We start from the raw sequence: 27318 nt of genomic DNA on the forward strand, positions 1-27318 counted from the left end.
TCTACAAATAATGGCACTAAGTAAAAATAATAAATCATGTCATCTATCTTCATTCACTGGAATCATCTCATCTGCTCGTACACACATTAATTTGTCAAGCCATTTACTAAGAAACATGACTGTTCAAGACATAATAACTAGAGGGCACTATTTTTCATCCTGAAAGTTCTGATTGTTTTCACTAGATGGCCCGGTCCTACTACAAAAAATAATATTGTACGATATGAGGGATATGAGACGCTAAGAAAATTAGGCATTTTGGCGATTTCTATTTATCACGTCATGAATTAATGACATAATTTTATTATTGAATCATCATTACTTTGTGCTTATGCCCTTGCAAGCTGATGATGAAGTTACTTAAGAAAAGAAAAAAACAAAGTTTCTTATCAATGAAACTAGGAAAGTACTAAACTTATCTCAATCCAATTTTATAGTTTTTTCTTGCGTTTGTAGTACAAACTACGTACCCACTTTACTACCTAGTATAATTTTCTAATGGAGGATAAAAAATTGCCACTTTTGCCTAGGAATTTCTGGTTTAGGATTAAAGAAAGATTAAATTATGAAATTCTTCTATAAAATTGGCAATTTTCTATCCCCGTGAAGGTAAAACAGTAAAAATCAGGGAAACTTTTCATGATGGAATTTATTTTTCAATATTTTAATGAACGATTACATTTTGGTGAACAAAATATCAATTTGCTCACACATTTGATTCTGTGATAACTTGCTGCATTTCTACATTAAGAATTCACCGAAAAATACAATGGCTGAGTTGTACCTAGCTAATAACTTATTTCATCAAAAATATCAGGCTCAATATGAGCTATCAAAATTCTCCACCAGCTGTCCTTTATTCTTCTATGATTTTATACAATACAAATTGGTTGTTTCCATCTAAATCCTTTGTCTCCTTTCTTTTTATGATTTTAACCTACTCTTTTGTTACACTTTAGCTTAAACCATATCACAGTGTAAGGACCTGGCGAAAATCTGAAAATTAGTCTACTAATAGCATGCAAGAAACGCAATTTTCAACTAACTAGGTCATTCATAATTCTTGTGTTTAATTAGTAAATGTTTGATATTCCTTTCAGTAATAAATATCAGAAAATAGTTTTTGTATCTGATAACAGTGATGTTAGTTGTGTTTTCACACAAATTGTACAATTTTTCAGTCTCATCCAGAACAGGGGACTATAAAAATACTGCATCAAACTATATGAAGTGATCTACTACTGTGTCATTTCCATCACAAAACAGAAATTACATACATAGACGTGTACATAGCTTCACAAAACATTTGATCGATATCATTAAGAGTACGATCTGTCTTAGATTACATTAGTGAACTACAAAATGCCCTAATAAGTCAAAATTACATTTAACAAGGCATCTTTCTATCATAATTATTGGATTTTCGTCACTAATATGCGCGACCGCACGTTACTAAGTCCATTCATATCATTAAATAATTAATTAAACTAAACGCAAATTGACTATCACTCATTCTTCAACAATCGACAACACTTTGCAACGAAACAGCACTCACAAACATCAGCTTTCTAATACTTATTAATACAAATCTAGATTTTACATCACAAAATAGTGCTTTGTTAATGAAAAGAAAAATAATTTACATTTAAACATTAGAATTAATTGGTCGAAACGATATGTTGAAAGACAAATTGTTAAGGCCGCCGAAGACGTGTAGATGGTCTGGATTAGAATTTTGATATTCGAGTGAAGATATGTATTAACGATTTACAACCATAAGAATAGGTGTCACAGTAGCAGCGTCCGTGAAGTGTCCTGCTTCAGTGCTGAGTCTGCGACGACGGCTGCCGGCTCTTCGCTCAGTACACGTAGATTTGTTTGAGCTGCGGCTTCAGCTCGGGGGGTATCGTGTACACCTCCTGTTCTGGCTTCTTGTTCACGAGTCGCTTCCATCGGCCCCCGATGTTCTTGCGGAGGCTGCGGAAGCTCGCACGCTCGTTCCCGATAGGCTGCAGGGTATCCTGTAAACAAAGGAAAATAATCGTCAGTTATGGACTCAAACAGTTATCCTCTAGTTTGTTACGGTATTTTGGCTGCAACACAGTTGATTGACCTAAGGAGCGGTTCCAGATTTAGTTGTTCCGTTAGCGGTGCATTCACTGCATTGAAGCGATGCAGTGTTGAAACTTCCAGCCGTTACACAAGAAGCTCAAGTATTTATTAATAGACATCTGTTGTCAAGCAAAACGATTAGGATAAGAAGGTCATCCAGGTAGACATGTATTGTTACCCGGTATTGGGAATCTTTTTTTGCTGTCTACATTTTTGTTCAGAGCCGGTCTCTCTTAGCAACAGAGGGGATCGTCTGCTCTTGTCATTCTTTTCGGGTAGCGAGCTAGCGAGTAGAAAAAAAAACGCTCCCCAGATTTATAAATAATTTTAACGTACTGAATGTTTTTTGCAGCTAGGAAGTGCTGGAGTTGCAAAGTAAACGTTAAGGCCATATGAGGTTGAAACGAGACGCCTTGAATACACTAGTACGTACAAATAAATACAAAGACATTACTAGGTAGGTATTAGCATTCGCTTCCTGGTGGGGCGCGGGCGACTTGGTACGTGTGTGGTCACGCTAACATTAGCAAACATAGTCGGATGAACAATCGACAAATGATCTTAGATATTTCCAGATGTCAGGCCTCGAGTTGCTCATTAAACGGAGCATGAAATTGAGGCTGAATCGTTTTACGAGTGCATTCATGGAGGCGAGTTCACTTAGCCTCGTCTGTCCAACAACAGACTGAAAGAAGGTCGTGTTACAAAACCTCGCCTTGTGTCTCGACTTTCTACTCTGCAACGAGCGTGTCCCGACATTTAAATTTATTTTGCACTTAGATATCGCGGCCACCGTGCTGCCAGCCAACTCTCTCTCGGGTGGCGGGGAAACGTGGGTCGAAGTCGAACCAGTCACGATTTCTTTTGTATTGTATTGCAATGTAACGTAAAGATTAGAACGGCAGCACGTTTAGCAATTAGAATTATGTTATCTATCCGCCTCGACCGTTGCGCGCAGCTGGCGCCGTTAGCTGCCATATGTTGGCAGTTATGTAACTGGCTGGAAGTTTGTTTGATGTTTGGAGGGTAGATGATGGATGAGGGTACTAACCGGATCATGCGAATAGACGTAGGGCGGCGGCAGCGGCGGCGGGAACTGCCACAGCGGCTGCTGGCGGAAGGCGAGCGGCTCGGCGGGCGCGGGCGCGGGCGCCAGCACCTCCGCCGGGTGCACCGACGCCGAGTGCTCCTCGCGCTTGCGCAGCTTGCTGTGGACGATGCGAATCGCCATCATTGTACCGTTACTTCCGACCATCGTACAGAATGGCTCTCCAACGCAACAGTAACAGAACACACTGGGGTGGATCACAGGTAAGTTCCAATCGGACAGTCACAACATCAGTTTCACGAACTTCACAGTTTTCACTCACAGCCGTATCGCGATCCGATCGTCGCGCGTAACTATAAACTAATTAAATAAATTATCACAAGTAAGAGTGGCTATTGCACATATCACTGTTCAAAGGAACGCGCGGATGACCGCGTTACGCGAGCTGGGGCTTCGCGATGACTAGATTATAGTAGTGAATAGTGGCCGGCAGGTGCCTAGCAAAGCGCTCGCTCGTGCCAAACGACCTCTACGGAGTACTCCATGCGTCTGAGTTGAAGTGGAGGGGCGCGCGCGGCTTTTATAAGCGCGGTAGTGACGCGACAGGCGCCGGGCGCGTGAGGCGCGGGGGGCGGGGCGGGGGTGTGACGGCGGCGGCGGCGGTTTTCCGCGAAAACTCCGTGTGGCGGGAGTGGCGCTGCGGCCGTCTGCGCCGTGACGCACACATACACACATGGATTATCCGCGTTTGGCCACTATTTCAAATTTACTGGTAAAAACCTGAGACCGGTGAAGCATGGGGAAAAACATTTCGGATTTATGATATTATTTTAATGTCAGATCGGTATTGGGTTTATTGAGTTGTGAAGATTAACATCTTATTACGTGCTGTTCGATACGATCATGATACGATACGGCTGTGACGTTTCTAGTGAGTTTTCTGTTATTGTTGCGCAGAATTACCAGAACGATGGATAACAATATTACATTATGATGCAGTGGTTACACATTATAGTACACATAAAGACTAAATTATTAAACACATTCCTGCGCAGATACACACATGATTTCATGGTGATTATACAGCTAGTAGTACTATTAAAACTAACGCAACAGAGAACGCTAAAATAACATAGAACATTATTACACAAGCGCTACACAGATCCCTTCGATAACCCAACACTCAGGGATCAATCAACGCTAAACCATTGCACTTGAGTTCAAAGTCCACAAAATGGAATTTTATACGTTAGCCCATACAAAATATCCATAACAGAACTGTGCATAGCGACAGGCCTATGGCGAGGAAGAGGAGAGCGAGGGAAGTATTGCATCTCTTTTCGTTGTACATTGTTCGCGTGGTTGTGAAAAGGAGCTGCGTGTTTAGCGCTTTCGCTTCAGAAAGGCAAAGTAGGGCTGCAGGGTAAGGGAGACGGTCGGAGCAATGCCCTCTACTAAGCATAGCTTCGGGACTGCAGCCAGGGTATTGCCTCGTGATAAAAACTCAGGTAGTGAGCCATTATTCCAAGACTCCCATGGCCGAGATTAATAAGGCTAAAAAGAACGGTTTCCTGTCGGATCATTTGATGTCGGTCGTTGAGATTTCATTTTAAATTCAGATTTCTTAAAACAAAACAAAAGCAGGTTAAATTCACAAGCACACACATAATTACATTTTGTGTATGACTTTCATTCAGTACTGCAGTGTTCTCATCATGATAATAATGATACTTATAATAAAAATATATTTATTGGCATATTTTAAAGTCCACAAAATCCAATCCACATGATGAGTAACCGTGATCATACGATAAAATTATAAAATTCATATTCATTCATAGACCATTAAGATATTGTTCACCGATATTATTTAATTTGCCTAAGCAACAACAGATTGGATTCTTTACGTCAATGAAAGGTTATCAAATCTTGTCGTCCGTTTACCTTACAATAAGTTTTCTGTCGATGATTCAAATTCTTCCACATTTTGGACAACCTGTTATATCAGTTTATTATTTAATTTAAGTTTCATAAACTATTTAGTAATGACGCAGTTTTTTGTTTCCTTAGCAATACGAGAGATAAGGCGTCAGAATTCACATCGCAACAAAAGCTCGTTTTTATTTTATCTAGAGGTTACAAAAGTATCCGACCGTACAATCTATACAATTAATTAATTTCATACTTATTGAAAGGTTGACGTCAATGGCGTATAGAAGTCAATGAGGGATCTGCATTTTTAATAATCAGTCTCGCTCCATCTGTTTCCATCACAAATCAATATCTCCGATAATTTATTCAGACAGTCAAGGGTAGAGTAATTGTTTTGCTTTGAATTAGTAATGACGAGCGTCGTTTCAGTTTGGTTGTCACTCGCGTGTTGGTCTCTATGTCCTTGACCCTTTACTATTTTAAGGTCTGCTTCTTTAGCTATGCCTATAGCTACTCCATAACAGTGATGTACCTATGTTTAGTCTCTGTTTCGCTGCACTCCATAACCGTTATGGACATGTTTAGTCTCATCATCAACATCATCAGTAAGTGGTATTATTTCATTTGTAAGCTGTCGTCCATTTGCAAACCGTTGCCAACGACGACGGTTTGTTTACGAAGTGCACGGGCAGCCACTGTCTGTGTTTACGTACTCGGCTCTTGTACTATTAAATGTTGAAGAAAGTTTAGCGCACCTGCTCCCTCGCTCCAGACATGTGTCTCTTCGTCCTCACCCACACCTGTCTCGTCTGTGTAGGTTAACATGTTACAAATACAAGAAACCGAAGGTTATCCTCTTTGCAGCCTCCATTTAAAGTAACCCTCCTTGTAACATACATTAACAGATAGCATGCCTCAATGGAATTCGACTGGTTGGATATCCGTTCCCAATTATCGCACCTAAAAGGCCTTTCTTCCGCAGTTGTTGCTAGGTTTTAAAAAGCGTGAAATACCTACCTACAAAGTATTTTATTTTATTTAATCAGTCGAAATATATCTGCTCGTAGTTGAATATTTATGACACTTTAAAAGTTCGTAATTGGTTTTGAATTAAGTAGATTGGAAGGCGTTGGACGACCGGCCGCGACCTTAGTTTTTTCTTCATCATTCTGAGTTCCTGGACTTTAATGTATTTTTTTATCCAACAATCATGTGAGTCACAGCTGAGATACCAGTCAGAGTTAAAATAGAACGTCTGTTACTAAATTAGCGTTAACACGGAAACTTCGTACTACTTAAAGTAAGTATAAATTAACCATATATTGGTTTTGACGCAGAATAAACTTATTAAAAACGAGAATGACACGCGATCTTTACGTATTTTCAAACGAGAAGCATTCTTCCAGGCAGACAACCTTGAATTTTATAGCAATGATATCAGACAAGTTTGCTGTCACATAATGGAGTATTTATAAAACTACTAATAATAATAAGTACCTAACCAGCTCCACCACTGCAGCACCCACCACTCAAGGCATTGCGTCAATCAAAACACAGAACAAGATGGCTAAACTTAAACAATAGACATTAAACCAAGGCGAGAGATAACAAAGACGTGAATCATTCATAGCTTGTGTCGTACCATAAGCAGTTACGAAGAGATTTACCCGCGCTCGTAGATCCCGTCGTCCATGCCGCAGTGGCAGACGATGGTCTTGTTCACCGCCAGCACAATCAGGGAGTTGTGCTCCAGGATCACGCCCACCTCACAGTTTTCCTCTTTACACTTCATCGCCTCCACGGCGATCGGAGCGAAGAGCATCGGAAAGGAAGGCGCCGGCTGGTTTGGACACAATTTGGGCACGGCCGGTGTGAGACTGCGGTCGCGGCACGACGCCAGCTGAGCGCGCAGGCGCGTGTTGGCTCGGCGACGCCAGCGAGCGTCCACGCGGCCGGCGCGGCGACGGCGGCGGCTGGACTGACTCCACCACTCCTCGGCGCCTGTCTCCGCCTCTCCCGTTAGCTCATGGCCGTGTTATGGGGACGAGACCCCGCAACTGCCTCGCTAGTGCACGGAGTACACCACGGCTATCCAGTACTTAACCGACGGCGATATAATCAATGTTTAACATTCCGCACTGGTTACGAAACGGGCATTCCACATAATCTGATTCGTTGTCACTATCCCAATGTTGCACAACACTTTTCCAACTTTTTTCGAGTTTAACACCCCCAAAACATACACTGGTAACGTACGCTGTATGTAAATTTCAGCTGAATATCAACGAGAGCTGTGTCCCGCGACGAAACGCGAGTTAACGGTTTAATGTATATTTAGGCACGCACTCTCTTCGGTCATGTCGCCAACAACTTGGGTTTCATTGTCTCTGTAACAATTTGTTTCTTTGCGATACAAACGTATCCCAGACCAGGCGGCTTTGTGTAGCGATCGTCATGGTTGGACTGAAAACATTCGTCCGCACGTCAACGGATGACAATCCATGCCTCGCATACATATACATACATACATTTTGGATGCCACTGGTGCGGAGACAATAATCGGACATCCATTGTATATGTAGCAGCTCATTTTGCCAAGAACTCAACTCAATATGACATAGCGATGGGTATGACCGCGCTAGCTCCAAACATTCTTTGCTGTAGCAACGTCTTTTGCATTTCAATTATACGAAGAAACGTTTGTTACTTTCTTCCAACGGTAGGTGATTCACTGATGGGAATCACTTTCTAGGACTACTGTATTATGTAGGTTGGCCCAACTGTTGATCAAAACAGTTTCAGAAAAGTAATAACTTTCTGTATATGCATCAAAGTATTAGATTGCCTACCGTTATCAAACAACATCGTAATGAAACTAATGAACTTTAAATAGGATCCAGGTTACTAGCTTAGGAAGTAGAAACCTAAAAACACTGAACTAACGGACATAATAAAATGCATCTAGATTTACCGTTATCTTAATGACACTCTTCCGCCTTTGTGTTAAAGAAAAATAGAAATTGGAGTGAAAAATAGAAAGATAGATATTGGAGTGATTTTTTGTTTTAATATTAAGAAAATTAGTTCAATTATGCTACCTTAACTATAAATTTTCCCGAGTTTTAGTCTAAAAAATACCCCAAACAAAGTAATACCTAATTCAATACATTTTTATGGCTGTAGTATTAGTGTTTACCCACTTTGTTCAGGGCACGCTATTAATAGACAACTAAACATCGATAATTCGACACATATTCGGTTTCACGATTAACAGTTTGACGTCAACTGAAGATTAACTATTATCACATAGGTAGGACCTATGGCGTCGCAAATGTATGAACACATTGATATATTAGTCAATAATGTTTGTATAGGGACGGCTTGGTGGCAATGATAAAAGGCCACAATCAAAGACATCTAAATACGTTTTAATTTTACGGTAAAATTTTACATAAGTAAGTATAAGAAAGAAGTTTATAGTGTAACGTTTAACAAGACCCTGTTACCGTACATAACAATTCAGCTGCAAATCACAAAAACCCTATGTTCTAAACTTGTATTAGGCATAACGGAAATTGCATTTGAGTCATGGGTATTGTAAAAAAATCGATAAAAGTTGGAACCGGGCTTGTGGCCGTGGGAACCGATGTGCGAGGCTGCCATTGGCTGACACGACTATTGACCTCAATGGCGACCAATACAGAGACATTCTGTCTGTCTGTGAGGTTGAAATGTGTAAAACATTAGTAAAGTCGAATTGAATGATGATGCCGCTACATTTTTTTACGTGTTCACCAATTTTTAAAACGTTTTTATGAAAATGAAAACATTTTGTTCAAATGTCAAACTACACAGCACATATAGGTACCTACTGACATAAAATACATAGACCAAAACTTATAATACCCCATCTATCCGTGACCTTACTGTATTTTTACGTTTTATGTTTTCTTACTATTTTTTTGTTACTGATGTGAGTCTTTATTGGTTAATCAGCCATCCCAGGTTATTTTACACTCCTGCGAGCCTCTAGTTGGTAATAATAGCCGTAAATGTCAGTAGGCGCCCGACCTTATAATGTATGTGTATTTATAAATCCCTGCAATATTTACTACAAATATAGAACATTATTTTTTTTATTTCTTCCTATAGTAAGTTTAGCACCAGTACAATAAAACGGATTCTATCGATTAAATAGTCAGCTTATGTGCTAGTACAACTATTTTTATAGACCATAATCCTTACAGTGGACTTGACGTTTAAAGTCAATACGGAATAAAATATTTTTTTACCCAGAGAGTGGCATCAGTGGCATCGTTGTGTTTTGGTACTCCCATTCTAGCGTGGAAAAAATTAACATAGCTGTTTAAAAAACAAAAACATGAGAAGATGACAATGGCTTTAAATCAAAACAGCACTTAAAGTGAACAAAGAAATGAATCAAGATGGATATCAAAATAATATTAAACATCAAGATCAGAGATAATTTAAGACTGCTGTTACCCTAGATAGTGTCTTCTGATATTGTAATTCTGAGGAAATATGGATATTATCTTATATTTTAGGAAAAACTAACAATCTTTTGAATGATAAAATGCTTTGAGGTGCACGTCTTATCCAGAAGAAACTGAAAAAGAAACCCAAACGTCTGTAAAACACCCGACATAATGGGTCAAACATAAATTTTATGTAGAACGAACTTTAGAACCAATTTTGACAATCCATCAACCCATCATGCTTATATCAATTAATTCGGCCATGGGTTAGAAGAAGATAGAAGATAATGAAGCAATAGAATACTCCTATTCTGCTTCTCATTTTCTAACAAGCTACAAAATGTAAACAGTGAGCTAAACTTGGCGAGACGCCAACTAGAAGACATTTGAACCGAACCTTGAGAGTTTGCATAATTGCCGCAAAATTAGACTTTTGAATGCTCATTTTGTGGAGACTAGACGATGCATCCGATGGTTCCGTGGTTAGTAGGTACACGGACTGATGTATTGGGTTCGATACCTAGATTCAACGATTCGCTTTGGTTCATTTAACTATACATATCACTGGTTCCACGCAGCATAGTATATAGCACATAGTTTTGAAGCTGAGCCACAGCACCATCTATATTGAACAAAAAAACATGTCCTATTCCACTTACTTGTAATCAAATTCTTGAATACTACTTACTAAGAATTATGATGGTTTGAACATAACCTAAAATTGCAGAGAATAACATATTATCATGTAATATTAATAATGCATGTTGTATGTACTTACAATGCTTTGACTGCTTTCTTCAGAATGGATAAAATTGAGATCATTGTCACTTAAAAACTACAAGTCGCTAACGGAATACTAAGATTAGTGTTACTTTTGTCACTTTAATACTAAGTATTAGTTTAATGCACGAGGGTTTCAGCAACCCACTCGTCAATTATAATAATCTAAATTCTTTGGTCAAAATCAGAATACTGATATATTTAAACAATAATAATTTACTGAATTTAAATGGAATAAAGAAATAAATAGATTTGCTTGGTAACACGACTCGCGCTAGGAATCGACTGAGCTTGGCCATAAATTTATGCTTCGTTATAAAAAAAGAATTTCAACTACCTTCACTTCAAACAATATATCGTCAAACAACATTTATTGCCACTTCATGTCAATTGTTATTACGGGGATAATAAAAGTAAAATTAACTTGTTGATCTTCGTAGGATTTATTTTTACCCACAAACGTTTAATGAAAGCATGTTACGAGTCTGTAGACCTAGGTAGGTACTACATTATCTCCTAGTAACAATTAAAAGATTTATCCATAGGTGATCAATTCTTATTAAAAAACATGAGTTGGTACACCTTTATTACTGATTATTTCAGTAGCCCTGTAAATTATTTTTCTGACTTACTCATACAAATCGCAGTCTTTTCAAAATAAGTAGCTTTTTTCTTATTGATAATTTTGAATACCTATATTAAACGTAAAAGGATTTGCTAAAATATTTTACCAATTTGTCTTGTTTTTTATGGACAGACTCATATCAAATAGGTACCTAGTTGATATAACAAACAGACGATGTTTTATGCTAATTTAATAGGACAATATAAAATTCCTGTTCATTTGAACATAATATATTACCTAGAAAATTCAATGTGACACATGCATGACCATTAGAACATTAAGAAAAAGCGGGTAGAATTTTAATAATGATGAGACGAGATAATGCGGTTGCGATGCATTCACAAAATGATTAAAGAACGACCTTATAAAATTTAAAAGATACTAATTGTTCCAAATTTTGCCGCAGCTAGATAATAATGGTATCAAGGGAGCTATATTTATACAGAGGTTAATAGGTAATTAATGGCTTATTTACTATAAAACCTTGGCTCCATTCATGGTTCAGCCACTCCATTGCCTTGAACGAATAGTTCATTATTTTTGTATTTGTGTGTGTAGGTACTAGTTAGTAGTACTAGGTACTTTATTTAAGTATTGTATGTATATTTAATTTCGTACTTACCAAGTACAACCAGCTTCATCAGATCATTAACTACGTAGGTATTTGCGAGTAAAGTACCAACTTCGTCAGTAAACAGCAGAGGTTAAACGATTTATGATGTGAAATCATCATGACTACAACACCATAGACGTCATCAGAACGATGTAAAAAATGTGTTAATTTTAATTCCAAAGTCGGAAACTCTAAACATTGGCAATGTCAAAGTATTGTATCTGAAGAATCATGGGGTGAACTACTTTGGGTACTTAGATAGTAAATATATCCAAATTTTTATTGTTTTTTGGCTCGAACAATCATGTGAATTATATTTTGGGAACTCCTAGGTTGGTATCCATAGAATTCATCCAACATATACTTGGGTACAGGCACGTAACTGTAAAACACTCTTAAACATGCTAAAATGCACTCCTCTGATGTATGGAACTCAAGTGAATGAACTGCCTATCAAATCGATAACACCTAAATTTCAATCTTCCAGAAGTTATATTTATTCTGAACCCATAATATATTCAACACACTCCAGCAGACAGATCAGAGGATTTAATTTAAATAAATTTTGGCTCAAATCCGAGCTCTGATAAAAGTTTATGAAACTGTACACTTTATAGCATTTTGATCAAGAGCTATTTGCTTAGTAAATTGTTCAATTTAGCGTTCTCTGTTAGCGTTTATGATAATAATTTATGGTTTCATTAAATTAAAGTACATAAATACTTTTTTGAAATGAAGGATCACACACAGCGGTGCACTCTCGAACATCGAACTGTAAACTTATGTACCTATTATAATATGTTTTTGGGAAATAAACGATATAATAATAATAATACACTCGCGAGCAATGAAAAAGTTCCACTTACTTAATTAGGAGATCAAAATGTTCCTAATATTTTATTTTAAAAAAAAACACAAAAAAAACACGCACTCACGCCTTGTACTAATGTACTCCCTTGCGGGGTAGGCAGAGGTGCATTGCTGCACCCACTTTTGCCATTGCCATTTTACGGGCACATCCAAGACCCGAGAACAAATATCTGTGTTTAAACAAATATCTGCCCCAGCCGGGAATCGAACCCGGGACCGTCGGCTCAGTAGTCAGGGTCACTAACCACCGCGCCATTCGGTCGCGTTTATAAAAAAATATTTATAAGTATTTAGAACACGTAATTAACGTTTTCTGTTGGTAGTATTCTGATGCGCTGTCAAATGTACTTGAGTATCCCCGAAGACGTAATTTAAAACTAGTCTTTTCCGTTTAGGAGTAATTTGGTGCTATTGAAATGCAATGAAAAAGTTATAGTGATATAACTTTTTCATTGCTGGCAAGTGTAAAATACTCACTTAATAGTAAGGGCGAGCAGGACAATGATGAGCCCCACGAGGGCCATGGCGATGACGACGCCGCATATCATGTAATTCGCATCATTTGGGGCATCTGGAACAATACACACATGTACATAAGTATATAAATATAGTATAGTATAGTAGAACAAAGATGCCGTCCGTCGACATCATTATCTTTGGCGGTTAGTTGTAGTTTGTAGTCATTCTGTGAATGTACTAATTGATCTGACAGACGTTTTTCTGACGTAATTTGCGTTAATATTTTAGAAGATAATATGCTCGTCTGTAGGTACACCATATAAAATCTTATTTAGGCTGGTCCTGTATCAGTGACGTTGTCCTAACATTAACAGGTGAATTCTCTCATTTTCAGAGAAATTCTGCAATTGCATATAAACGATGAGAAATAATTGGGTTGCTATTGTACAGTAAGTAGCTAAATGTTCTTTTTTAGTTCATAGTCACCATTTTATGGATCACGACATTGACACATGTTACAAAATCAAGGTAAATCTTTATTATTTGCACTGGCGACCAATAAAAATAACAATGTTGCTAAAACATATCTATAGTTACCTAACTAAAATGATATACCGTGAAATGGGGTGAATGGGGATGGTTTTCAACTTTGAGTGCCAATTTCTAATGAATTTTGTACTAACAACTTTTAGTTTACCATATTAAAAGTTTAGTCTTGACCTGTATTTTATGAAAATGCATACGAAAATCTTTGATGGTCAGCCAATTTTATGTAAATTTATAAAATATATGATATCCCTATTCATACATGTATAGGGGTTAATCGGGACGGTATTGAGAACAATAGAGAAATATAGTCATGGTTGTCACAACCCCTAAATAATTTTTTTCAGTAATATGTAGTAAAATGTACACTATACCTCTACATATTTCATTGCTTTCCTAGTTAAAACTTTAAAATCAGTTTTTGTAAAATTAGGTATATATTTTTAAAAAATACCTGCAAAAAGTACCTAAATGTCCCTAAACACCGAACTAGAAAAAAGTTTTTTTCTACTTGGATGTTCCTAAGTATAAAAATTTATTAACACACTATTTTGTAATAAAGAAATAATTTTATTGTATAAGTACAGATACTTACTGGCGATATAGGTAAGTGACAACCCTATCAGTCCCTATCCCTATCCGTGCTTTAGTATCCCTTTTCATACAACTACGTCCCTAGTTTATGGGACTCTTGTCCCAATTCACCCCACAGTCGTCCCAATGATATCCTGTAGGCGTCTCTATTACCCCCATTTTTAGAGAAATTTACCAGGTCTTATTAATTTTCAATTTAAACTAAAATTAATAAATAAAATCGCAGTAACTTATTTAAATTGGATAGAAAACAAAATTACTTTTCTAATTTAGTACGATTTATCCAATAAAAATAACATTTAACGTCTCTTTTTCCAAAGTTTCTGAGGAACAAAATTTCGACCTTGTGAATGGCGAACTTCAGATGTATTTTTTTCTCACTTGTAACCATCTTCACGTCAAAAAAGTGTTACTATCAACAAAAATCAATTTCCTACTTTAAAAATCATAAAAAATCTGACCATTATCATTTAATTTTATAGTAGATTTTCTGCTTCAATTTCGTTCATCGATAATATCCCTATTGACCCCTGAATTCCTATTCACCCCGTTTTACGGTACAAATTTTATAGTAAGCAGACATGCAAATTGAGGATCATTGAACCGACAATAACCGGTATTCAGAACTATTCGTATCGGTTCACTCTAATTGTACCGAAAAAAAGATCGATAAGCTAATTTGGAAAAGGAATAAGGTTAATTGGAGACCTGTCACGAAATATTCGCGTGCGCAGAATAATTATTGGATTATTCCGGTGACTGGTGGCACTAGAGACTACGACAGCTCTAAAGTTAATATTTCCACCCAATTACAAATTTTCATAACACATTTAAATTACCAAACATAAATCATTATAATATTCTACGTAATTTCTGAACAACAGTCATCAAAATAACAGCCACAGTCGGTTAAGTGCGATGTTCAAATAAACTAACCTACGTAGATTGGTGACCAACATCCCACATCCCAGCTTGCGTCATTCATTATAGCATCCTTTGATTACGAATTTTGCGCGATACTATACGGCACAATATTCGTTTCATTTGAACAGTTGCAAAATGCCGTTTAGTCCAGTTCGCAGAATCCAATCGGAAAGAGATATGATGTTGCAACTTTATCTCATAACATATTGATTTTATAAATTGACTCACTTGCGATTGATCATGATATGTCATTATGAGAAATAAAAGATAGTTTTAACTTGAAAAAATCATGACAATGCGGACTACAAAAATGCAAAAACCAGTAGTTGACCGGGTAATCAAGTGGCTAATAATTGTAATCTTGTCAAAATTCAAACAAAAAAATAAATTAATAAACATCAAGGACCTACTTACGGAGTTCCTCGACTTTCACATGATAGACGATAAGATAATAATCTATTTTTAGAAGCACAGTTCGTGTGCATTGCTGACTCACCATGTCATCAACACCTACCTAATACTAGATACGCAGATAGTACGGTGCTAAATATTGACCATTAAGTAGGTACCTTACTACGTAATTTATTTTATTTTATTTTAAAATATACAATAGCCAACAGGCGTACACTAAACAAATATTACGAAAAAAAAAAATACAACTAAGATTCAGTGTAAACCCAATTACAGGCTATCACAACATGCATGACAATACCTAACCTAATAACTTAATATATTACATTTATTTCTTAAAATAATTACAAATAAGTAAGTACTTATACCAAATTTTAAACATATAAGTAAACATTCATAACAATTTATGAACCAACTGGGTGAGATCTTTCTTAAACTTAACCAGTGAACCTGATAACACATCCAGAGTCTGGTCATGGTGAAATAAGATATTATGGTTTCGACAAATCCGAGCTATAACATTGTTAGCGCCGGTGTTCGTTCTATAAAAAGATAAACTAAATGGATGGAAATTAACAATGCGGGCATTACTACGAGGCACTGTGTAATTTAAGCGCTTAACTAATTCGGGACAGTCAATGAGGCCTCTAACAATCTTAAAAAGTAGCACTTGATCTGCAATCCAGCGACGGTCATGTAAGGGAGTCAACTTGAAGTGCTGGAGGCGACTTTTACTTGTTGTAAGCACAGATTTTTTGTTTTGGTGCACAGTCAGAAAGAACAAAAACCTCTTTTGAATGCCCTCAAGTCTATCAATATGACACTGATAGTGCGGATTCCAGATAGGAGAGCAGTATTCAAGTAGACTACGAACCAGCGCATAGTACACTAACCTTAAAGTGGTCCAATTCTTAAAAGCTTTACAGTTCCGCCATAAGAAACCCAACATTTTATACGACTTTTTTATTATAGAGTCGATGTGTGGTATAAATGTTAATTTGCAGTCAAAAATAATACCCAAATCTCTAATTTCATATACCTCTTTTATAAGCGTGTCAACTATGTAGTACGACGTGGTAATAGGGTTTTTTCTTTTGGTGAATTTTATATGAGCACACTTATTAATATTTAAAGGTAGACGATTTTCATATGACCAGTTTACTATCTTCGACAAATCACTCTGTAGCAACATAGAATCATCAATATTATTTATAATTTTGTAAACTTTTAAATCATCCGCGAAAAAAGAAAATGTACTATTAATAATAACGTTAGCGAGGTCGTTTATAAAGACTAAAAAAAGTACTGGCCCCAGATGCGAGCCTTGCGGTACACCAGAAGGGGCTAAATATGTTCTCGATTCATGACCGCTGACAGATACTTTCTGAGACCGACCATTTAAATATGAAGAAAACCAATCAAGCAAACTTCCGTGCACTCCTACCGTATGAAGTTTTGATAAGAGAAGTTTATGATCCACTCTATCAAATGCCTTACTGATGTCGGTATAAATAACATCAACCTGCAGGCCTTTGTCTACTGCCTCAGTGATATCAGTCACAAAAAGTGCAAGGTTAGAAAGAGTGGATTTTTGGCTGCGAAATCCGTGTTGCTGAGGCACCAATATTGATTTAAGGTGTCCCGTAATGACTGGGCAGACCAAGGACTCAAAAACTTTGGCCAGTATAGAAAGTAGACAGATTGGTCTATACTCCTCAACAGTGTTTATATTCTTACCTTTAGGAATAGGCACCACATTAGTTAACTTCCATATAGCAGGGAAAGTACCAGTCGATAGGGAATGATTAAATATTATATGTAATGGTTCAACTAATTCGTTGGCACATTCAACAAAAAACAATGCTGGAATGCCATCGGTAATTAGCAAACCAATCTACCTCCTATTCTTAGTAATGATGATTTTGCAAAGATAAAACTTAAATATACAGAGAGGTCAGAAAGATAAAATATACTCGTACACAGTGGTATTTAAAATGTTTTCTTTCTTATTACATAAATACATAGATAGAAGACAAGTTTCTCAATTTCTAATCTGGTTAAAGATAGTTAGTTTTAGCATCATTAAAATGATTCGTCACCATCTCAATCCACGACGTCCCCACTGCTTGGGCACAGGTCTCCTCCCTGGGAAGAGTTAGGCCTAGTCCACCACGCGGGCCCAGTGCGGGTTGGTGGACCAAAGGATTCTTACGTATCTAATTAGTATCATTTTAACTTATTTTATTTAAAAAAACGCCAATGACAATAGACAATCTATCATTCACCATACAAGTAGATCTGTGGCACGTGTAACCGACTTCCACAATGCACTTGGGCAAAATTGCTCACATGCGATTTCATTTTGCTTAGATTGTCAGTTGCACTTGCACCAGTATTATATTTCGCTGGCTCAACACCCAACCTGTTCTCTATAAAGTGACGTAATGCACGTTTTATATTAATTGAGCCTACAACCAATTCTGTATCATTGTTTTATATAAATGTACTGGAAATGGAACAGAACATGCACGAAAGTTTTGAGAAGTGACACAGTTAGCGAATATAATTTTAGGATTGTGCCGCCCTGGTGGTCTTCGCTCTCTTATATTTCGTCTTTGAAGTGTGTATGAGTCACACATTTTACTATTATTCTCAAGTAAATAACTAGGTACCTACTTATCAATATACATATGTTGCACCTATGGCTGGTGTTGTGATACATACATTCAAATTCATAATACATAGTTTCTACACGTGTTGCTTATAGGGAAACAGCAACATCAAGTGTTATCGGTTCACTTACAACGTGCTTAAAATATGCCATGTTCTCTAAAGATAGAAAGGACGCGTGACGGACCATGTCACTTTTACTTCACGTCCCTTTAGCCATGACTTGTAAAGACTAGGAAGTCACGTTTTTGTTTATCTCGTATGGAAGAAATTTAGCGGAAAATACGTCAATAATGGCGGTATTATCATTTATGATCATGGACGAGGAAATCGTGGTTTTACAACAAGCATCTTCTCTGAAGAACATTGTTGATTCAAACTGCTAGTATTCTCAACAGACATCAGTGATTATTACTAAAATAATAACAGAGGTATGCCCTGGATCAAAACTACAATAACTGTTTTGAGTGCATTTTGCAATGGAAAAAGTATTGTGTAAATAATTTACACACAACTAAAACAGCTGTGGGTATCTTGTTAAGAACCCACTTTGAGGAAAGAAATCCATTGTGGTTGAAAATGAAACCTACTTATGCAGCGAAAGTATGTCTAACCGAGAACTGAAACCAACATACCTGACCCGATAGATTATGTACTTATTTCATAAACCAAAATCAACAAATCTCTTCCGATTAAGTATTGATTTTAATTTATAACTGACATATTCTCGATCGAGGGCAATAAATAAACTGTTGTAAGAGATTACGTGTTCTGGAAATCGGCTTTCACTTAGAAGTAACATTTACAATAATAAAGCCACGGAAATCAGCTCAAAGCCAGATTCAGAGAAAGCTAGACCAGTCAGTTGTTAAAAATAAATATATCTATCTATTGGTTAACTGGAAACCCAGCTCAGTTTATCACTGGCTTTTCGATAACAATCTGTCACTGAGCATGAGCCGGTTATACATAGGTATACTCTTAGATTAACGATATACGAGCAAAATTATGTGTAACATACAAAAACAAAGCAAAAAGCTGTTGGTATTTATGATTTGTTAATTTCGTAAGTAACTTTGAAGTATTGTTCTTTTCATAATGCCTACAACTGTCATACAGTTTTAAGTTCAACCTAATGACAAATCTTCGTACTGACCTAATTCAAAATAAGACCTACTTAATTGCTAAAAGTGGGGTGTTTTTTATCGAGAGGTTTATTTTGCACTGACACTTCAACCAGTTCATATTAAAATATCCTTGCATATACACTATACAGGGTGTTGCAAAATTGGTATACTAAGCCGAAACCTACATGTGCAGCATGTTATATCTAAGCCCGAAACTGAAATCAGAATTTGGAAATTGGCGAAAAAAAATTTTTTTTTTCCTTAGTAAAAGTCACGTGACCAACAAAGTTTCTATGGAAAAAAAAAAAAAAAACGCGAATTTTCAAATTCTGATTTCAGTTTCGGGCTTAGATATAACATGCTGCACATGTAGGTTTCGGCGCAAGACCAAGACCAAGACTGGCTAAGTCTCGTCTTGTTCTTGCATTTGGGCAACACTAGTGCAGACAAAGCGCTAAATAAAACTATGAGAACAAAGCGCAGTGACTGGGAATGCGACTTTGTGTGGTTATTCTTTTATTTTATAAAGAAAACATACCTTTGAGAGCTATTAAATATATTAAATACATGACCGTAGATTGCCAGCCTAGTGAATATTTAGAAACGATTAAAGTCCTCTATTTCATACGTATTTCTTGTACGTATTTTTAAAATATAATTCGAATTTTGGATATATTTTTTCAGAATATTTAACAATTACCAATATAATAAACTCGTATTAGAGGTATAACAATGATATACGATATGATACAACGAGTTCATAGATGTTACATATCTCTAAATATAAATACTCGTAATGTTCCAGACAAGATGAGCAACAGATGAGTTTCAGTGATTTCAGTCGAGTTTCACTGAATTAGTCACACTTGACTAACCACATCTTCACATTACTAGTTTCTATACATAGTATACAATACATGGTTCATGTGAGTCATAGTCACTAACGATATTGTAACTTGCATTGGTAAAATTATAAAGTAAAGAACATAATGATGCTATCGCGTATCTTTGTGTTTACAAATGGTAAAAACATTGTAGGAGTTTAACGTCGAAATGTACGAAATGTATAGCCGGTGAAGGTTATAAAACCTTGGGTAAAAGTTAATGAATAAATGTGGACTCACGAGCAATAAAAAGGTTCCACGCCAGAAAATGCCGACGCCATTTTTTTTAAAGTAATAGGTAATTTAAAATTTTAACACAATATAGGTATAAGTTTTTACTTGGTAATATTCTAATGCTCTGGTACCTCAATATTGCAGACGGCGTATTTAAGCTACTTTCTTTCCGTTTATGAGTAATTTGGTGCTATGTCTCTGGAACTTTTTCATTGCTCGTGAGTGTATGTATATGCACGAGAGTATAGAAAGCAGAAGTATTTATGGTAAACTTAATTAGGTATACATATACATGACATGTATATTGTTATTTAACACTAAACTTTTCAGAGTAGTAGACAACAACAAAAGCTGTGAACTTTAGAACGAAACCCACGCGTTTTTATTTGAAAGTGAAAGACGTGCTCAAACAAAACAAAAAATACGAACATGACATGTGAAAGTAAGAGAGAACAGAAGTCCATAGTCCATTCAATTCGGGCCTACGGTAGGTATATGTTATGCACTGTAGTTACTTAACGTTTAATATTGACGCGTTTTATTTTGTTACTGGTGTTTTAAGACTGGTGAATTTAGGTGCTGGTGTTGAAACCCGCGTAGCGTGGGACGCCCTCCGGCCCGCTCGACCGACGGCCATAGAGAAGTAGTCATGAGGCTAGATGAGGAAAGCTGTGGACAGAGTGATATAGGCTGCATGAGGAAGGCCGAGGACAGAGGGTTGTGGCTGCTTGGGAGAGGCCTATGTCCAGCAGTGGAAGACGGTAGGCTGTTGATGTTGAAACTACACGTAGTATTGCTGTAGATAATAAATTTAGCCCACACTATGGATACAACTAATATGTCCTTCATTTCAATCAAATTTAAAATACTGAAGATCTGTATACTTTGCCCTTTAATCATTTCATTCATCATTTTCTTAATGCACTTGTAATAAAATTCATTGGATGTAGGTTAGTACTTGTTACCTACTTAACTGCAGCCTCTCTTTACTAAGCAGATTTATTTTAAAAATAATAATCATTATGTAATATGTCACATATTATTATTATGTAACATACTGCTGACACAGTTTCACTCATGTCCCATTTTTGCTAAACAAAACAAGGTCATATCTAATTTTAGAATATAATATAATATTTTACTGAGAAAATCTTAAGGATCGTTAAAACTATTAACTAACAATAATTTAGGTACCTACTTATTTCTAAATATCTAGTATATAAGTGAGTAATTTAATGGAGACCGCTTGGCTGGTGTAATTAATGGAGTTGGTGGTTGGGCGGATGTGAAGGGTCGGCGGTGGCGGCCATCTTGGATGCGTGAGCCACCAGATGGCTACGCTTAGGTTCAGCATTTTACTACAGTATATAATTTGGAGCAAAGACATCTCTTTAAGTGACTATGCTACTGAGAACGGTCAGGTTTCCCTGCTACAGATCCGACTAAATCTAATTTCATTCAAAATGTATAGATACGCCACTTTCTTGCCATCGTTAGGAAGTTATTAATCGGTGTTATAAGTACCTGTACTTAGCTACTTACTACACATTTACATGGTGAAAATAAATCACTGAAATACCCGAAAATATTGTTTTTTCTGTAACCAAATGTCTCATTAAGAAAGATTTACAATTCAGAATAACAAACCATAATTTACACGTTAAGCTTCCAGGAGTTCCAGGCTACAGACCAGATATTACGAAAGCTCGAAGGGGATTTTGAACGAGTTTTTTTACGAAGACATATTTGGCCCATTGTGCATGTAGTTGTGAGCCAATCGACTTCCGTCCCAGCTGTGAGGCGGCGCCGGCGCCGAGGTAATGAGGTCATTCCACATACATTAAAGTAGCTCATACATACGGCAACCATTCACATTACCCTGTCCCGTAACGCGGCGTATCTCAATGGAAAATACTCTGAACTGAACTGCCTTAAGGTTCACTGTAAGTCTATGTAATGGGACCACTTTCAACGGATGGTGCACAGTGCAGCTCATACAGTAAAGGCTGAGTTAAGGTTGCTTTGAAGGCTTTGAAAGAATGCCGTAACGTTATCCAAAGTCATCAAGAATAAGGTGAATGAATAATATATTTCTTATCTCGTAGAGTCGCAAGAGTTAAAATTGTACAGCTTCACTACGTCTGTTTGTTTAACTTAGTGTGTGAACAGACTGTACTTATAGACTGCAATCGGCAATTGGTCTGCCATTGACATTAAAATTGGGTATTATAAAGACGAATAAAAGTCAGAAGAGGTTACGGCCGGTTGGACATGAAGGCAATTAAACCTGTTTGTTGTAAGAGGATCTTCTAAAGCCTGTAAAGATAAAAAATATATGTAAAGAGTGTCGATTTGTATGCATAAGCCTTACTTAAGACTTCTTGCCTCCGTAATGGCTTCAAGAAAGCTGGAATGACATAGCTTGATTGAAGGTGACTGACGTTAATCTGACTCAGCAATCCTTTCACTATGGTGACAAAACCATAGTTATAGTTAATGTTTAACACTGACTAAGAAGACGACGTCCCGATATAAAGCTTGCGGCGGTCAACAGAAAGGCAATAAAACTGTTTTCTGATAATGTTATATCACTGGGTGAAAAAAAGGTAAGTAGTAAGAAATAATCTGCTGTAAGTTTCATTTTGAATAGGTGCTACCTTACCTGCTGCTTTTGTATTTCACATAGGTTCTGTAACCCCATAAGACCTTTGCGTGTGGATAACTCAAACACATGGAAACACGAACTTATATCGATCCGTAGATAATAATCTAAATGGAAACCCCTTGCCAAATTTAAATTTCATAATGAACGTAGGTATTTCTACGTATTCGCGTCTGGTAGATCCCTCTGACTGTACAAATATCATATACAAATGTCTGTGTTGCCATGCCATTCGTAGCTCTAATCCTTGGTGATAAAGTCGTGGTTGGCACATTAGAAGTAGTGTACGATGTACGTATGCTGACTCATACCCGTTTTGCGAGACTGCGTGCGGTTAGTGTTTATTTTAGTTACTAATTTAGTATCCAGGTACTGCAGGAGTTATTCTAGGTCTTGGCATCAATCACTTAATGATGGAATCGATCAACGTGTCCAATTTTAGTCGATATATGTGCAATAATATTCAAGTAATGTTTGTTTATGTTATAACTATGTTGAGTGATGATTCAGGGAGTAGGTAATGCCCTACACAATACTCATAGGTGACAGTTTAACATACTTGTAAATAAAAAAACTCAAATAATTCCCTTCATCATCATTTATCTTCATAGAATATAAACTTTGAAAAGGATTTAATTTTGCATTTTGTAACCACCAACACTTCAAGCAACGGTTGCGAAATCTAATAGTTGTGTAAAAGCCACTCGTAACCTGAAGCTCTTGCCAGGTTAGATAAAATAACTAAGAATACCGTACGTAGAACAGCTGGCTTTTGTTTCGCGTAATCAGTGCATGACCTATCTTTTCTAACGTAAAGTAACTAAGCTTTGTTTCACCTGTTTACGTCAGTACTATGATTTCATATTATAAACATTGTTTGATGGTTTTACGGTCGACTGTGGATTAACTAGCTGCAGGTGAATGCATTCCATTGACTGATTCACAAAAAAATATGGTAAATTATAACATGACACACTTTAATATTTATAATGCATTACAATACGAAAGATTCTTTGTTATTTTTTTTGTCATAGAAAGTATCTTTTTAGAAAAGGTTTTTTGAATCAACAACATTCAATCCAAGTATACCAAGGAATCAAAGATCATGATACTCATGTCCCTTGCCAATAAGAATTTATTCATTACAGACCATATTTCGCTGTCGTATCCCGTAAATACCAACAGCTTATACAAAATTGAGAGGCTGCAACGTTAATTTAAAGCCGACTAAATGATTTATATTCTTTAGACGCATTGGGGCTACACAACGGTGAATCTGCTGCAGTGTAATCAGCCACCATACATAACGTCAGGTACAGATTGCAACAAGCTGCTCAGACATTCTTTGTCTCTGCCAACGAACTACATATATGTAGTGTTAGGGAAAAGAAACGTCTCGCCAAATAATACCACAAATTCTACCACACCCTTATTTTGAATTAGTTCGGATAGAAGATTTGTGACGTTATTTTGGGTACCATGATTGTCAATAGGTTGAACTTAAAACGGATTAACAGTAAACAAAATGCGGATTCACAGTCTGATAAATATTTAAACAGTTATTTGTATTAAAGAAATAGTTATTTTTTTCAAACTGCTAAGTAGTATCGCGTCTAAAGTAGGTAGTAACTAGAAACTTCGGAAAACCTAGGTTTTCTCAAGCGTAATCATCTCTTGTAACTCGGCTCACTTTCACAAGCGCTGATTTTACCCATTTGTTAGTGTTTTGTTTCTCATAAACGTCATGTTTTTGCGCCAATTGCTCAATTCTCATTTCGAGTAAGAATTGAAGTGGGTTAGCTAAGTTAGCTTCTTAGCTACATTTTATATTCTCCTTTTTTCATGCAACCATTCGTGACAAGACGTTTAATTGCATGCTATTTGCAGTGTTCTCGGTACATACTTTTCTAGAATCTTTACCGAACACTGCTGCCTATTCTGTTTTCACACCTACGATTTGTATTTATCGTTCTTGTGAGTACCTAACACACATAATAACAATTAAAGCTGCGTGAAATTCGCCCTATCCAGAATAATGTTGATGAAACTGACTACTTTAACTGTATCTATTTCATTGCTGAAACATGCTCATGAACCCAAGATATACGCAGTTGAGTTTTAATTTAGATGAGCTGATCCAATTTTCCTGATTATTTTTCTATTTCCACCAATTAATTGATAGCTTCTGTTAACGTTACGACAACGGGAAATAGTTCAATATATGAAACTTTAATAGTTAGTTTTAATACTATATTATTACTGTGGTTATATATCTCATTTCCTACATATTTGTTAATACGTTCCTGCCTTATTGTTAATGATGTTTTTATATACCATCGTTATATTATCCTCCTGACCCCGAGAGGTAAAATAAATAATATTGGAAACCCCCGAAAATATTGGAAGTTCTAGCTGTTGAACTGTTTTGTCACTTTCTGGCAAAGAACAAATTGTTTAAGGGATAGGTACTCTGTAAAACTTTAAAGGAATAACAGGGATACTCCATAAAACTTTTAATATAGGTATTTTTAAACTATCCTAACTAATATTATAAATGCGAAAGTAACTGTGTCTGTCTGTCTGTCTGTCTGTCTGTTACTCTTTCACGCCAAAACTACTGAACGGATTTAAATTAAATTTGGTATACATACGGTCTAGACCCTGGGAAAGAACATAGGCTACTTTTTATCCCGAAATTCCCACGGGAAAACTTGTTAAGGCGAAGCGAAGCGCGCGGGAACAGCTAGTATATTATATATTTTTTCAATGTCCTACTCATAGCACGCCAGGTGTCAGGAGGTTATAATATATGTTTGTGTCCGATCACCACGTCTATGTAGAAAAAGCCGAAAAATATTTACTTAACAAATAATATATATAAATATAATATTATAATATGAATGCACTCGCGACCAATGAAAAAGTTCTACTCACAAAATGCAGATACCAAATGGCCAATTTTTATAATATATAATTAAGTAAAAAAAAATACTTAATATTTACGTTTTTAGTTGGTAATGTTATGAATATTTTGATGCGCTGTTAAATGTACTTCAATATAGCAGACAGCATCATTAATACCGTACAGGCGTATTTTTTTGCTATTGTCACAGGAATATTTTCATAGCGAGTGTAATTGATTCGAACAAGACATGTTCCAGCAAATCATTGTCTTTTCAACACAATCAGGAGAATTTAACTTTTGATCTCAAATTGATGTCTGATGCAGGGTTAAGTACTGAGTGTTGGTTCATTGGACCGTATCGACGAGAGCTGGCTGTTTGTACAAATGGCTATGTATATTATTTACTTATTTATAATTGTATTTTATGAAAGTATTTTGTTAATCAAACCTTTAATATTACACTCGCGAGCAACGAAAAAACAAGAGCACAAAATTAAACTCTCGTAAACTGAAAAGGTTGCGAGTAATTTGGAGAGTAAAAAGGCTATTTGATTTCTTTTGTGTAAAATAACTATTTCATTAGTTACAATACATTTTAATATTAATGTTACATTACAGTGTAGTTTAATATTAAATACCAAGACAATGATTCCATTTGAAATTTAACACGAAGCTCTTAGCCTATAACCTATAAGTGTATGTCTGCCAGCCGAGTTCGAACCTTACGACGGCGGCTTTCAAGGAGATAGCATTTATGAATCCGGAACGAGGACGTAGATCCATAACTACCGAGTATTCGATTCCGATCTAACCGATGCTACTAGTTTAGTAATCGATCGCAATATCAATCGATCGATTGTTAATTTAATCAATCATTAGTAATAATTATTATAAATAACGATCATTCAGAGTCATGTTTTCTTTAGTTCTAACGTTGTGTTTAATGGATAGGTACCTACTGTTTGTCACCACCATGCTAAGAATAAGCTATTCCTATGGAGTAAAGAGGTCCTATGGCTTGTCTTATAAAGTTATAACGGTAGTCAGATTGCACCGGAATAAGAAAGCTTGAGGACAAAGTTTTAAGTTGATTATAACATTATTATTAGAGTTTGAGGTACTTTCTATGGTGAGCTACCGTAGAAAGTTGACGTACTTAATGACGTTATTTCATGGCAACGACGACGTTATGATGATGATCAATGTTCATTCTAGAACTAAATTATCTGTACCGTTACCGGAAATTTTATCCAACGAGCTAGTTTTAAGATAAAAACTTTAATAAATCTTAGAGCTTGTTTCACAATGTCTGGGTAATGGCTACCTGTGAGATAAAACCAGCATGTGCTGGCACTTTCTGTAATTATATTTTAAACTGTGACAGCATGTCTAGTATCATCCAGACATTGTGAAACAGGCCCTTTAC

At 36.5% G+C, this 27318-nt stretch overlaps 1 protein-coding gene across 3 annotated transcripts in view; it reads right to left on the bottom strand.

The window, feature by feature from the left end:
* Window positions 1–631: 631 nt before the first annotated feature.
* Window positions 632–27318, bottom strand: part of LOC105388638 — a 192293-nt gene continuing 165606 nt past the window's right edge. For all 3 annotated transcript variants that reach the window (XM_048622956.1, XM_048622957.1, XM_048622958.1), the window contains 3 exons: window positions 12954–13047; window positions 3164–3320; window positions 632–2021 (listed from right to left, as the gene is read on the bottom strand). In XM_048622956.1, coding sequence (XP_048478913.1) covers window positions 1860–2021; window positions 3164–3320; window positions 12954–13047 — 413 coding nt within the window. In that variant the 3' untranslated portion in view covers window positions 632–1859. The remainder of the gene's footprint in view (window positions 2022–3163; window positions 3321–12953; window positions 13048–27318) is intronic.

This window comes from Plutella xylostella, chromosome 9 (assembly GCF_932276165.1).
Source record: "Plutella xylostella chromosome 9, ilPluXylo3.1, whole genome shotgun sequence".
In the NCBI taxonomy this organism is placed as follows: domain Eukaryota; kingdom Metazoa; phylum Arthropoda; class Insecta; order Lepidoptera; family Plutellidae; genus Plutella; species Plutella xylostella.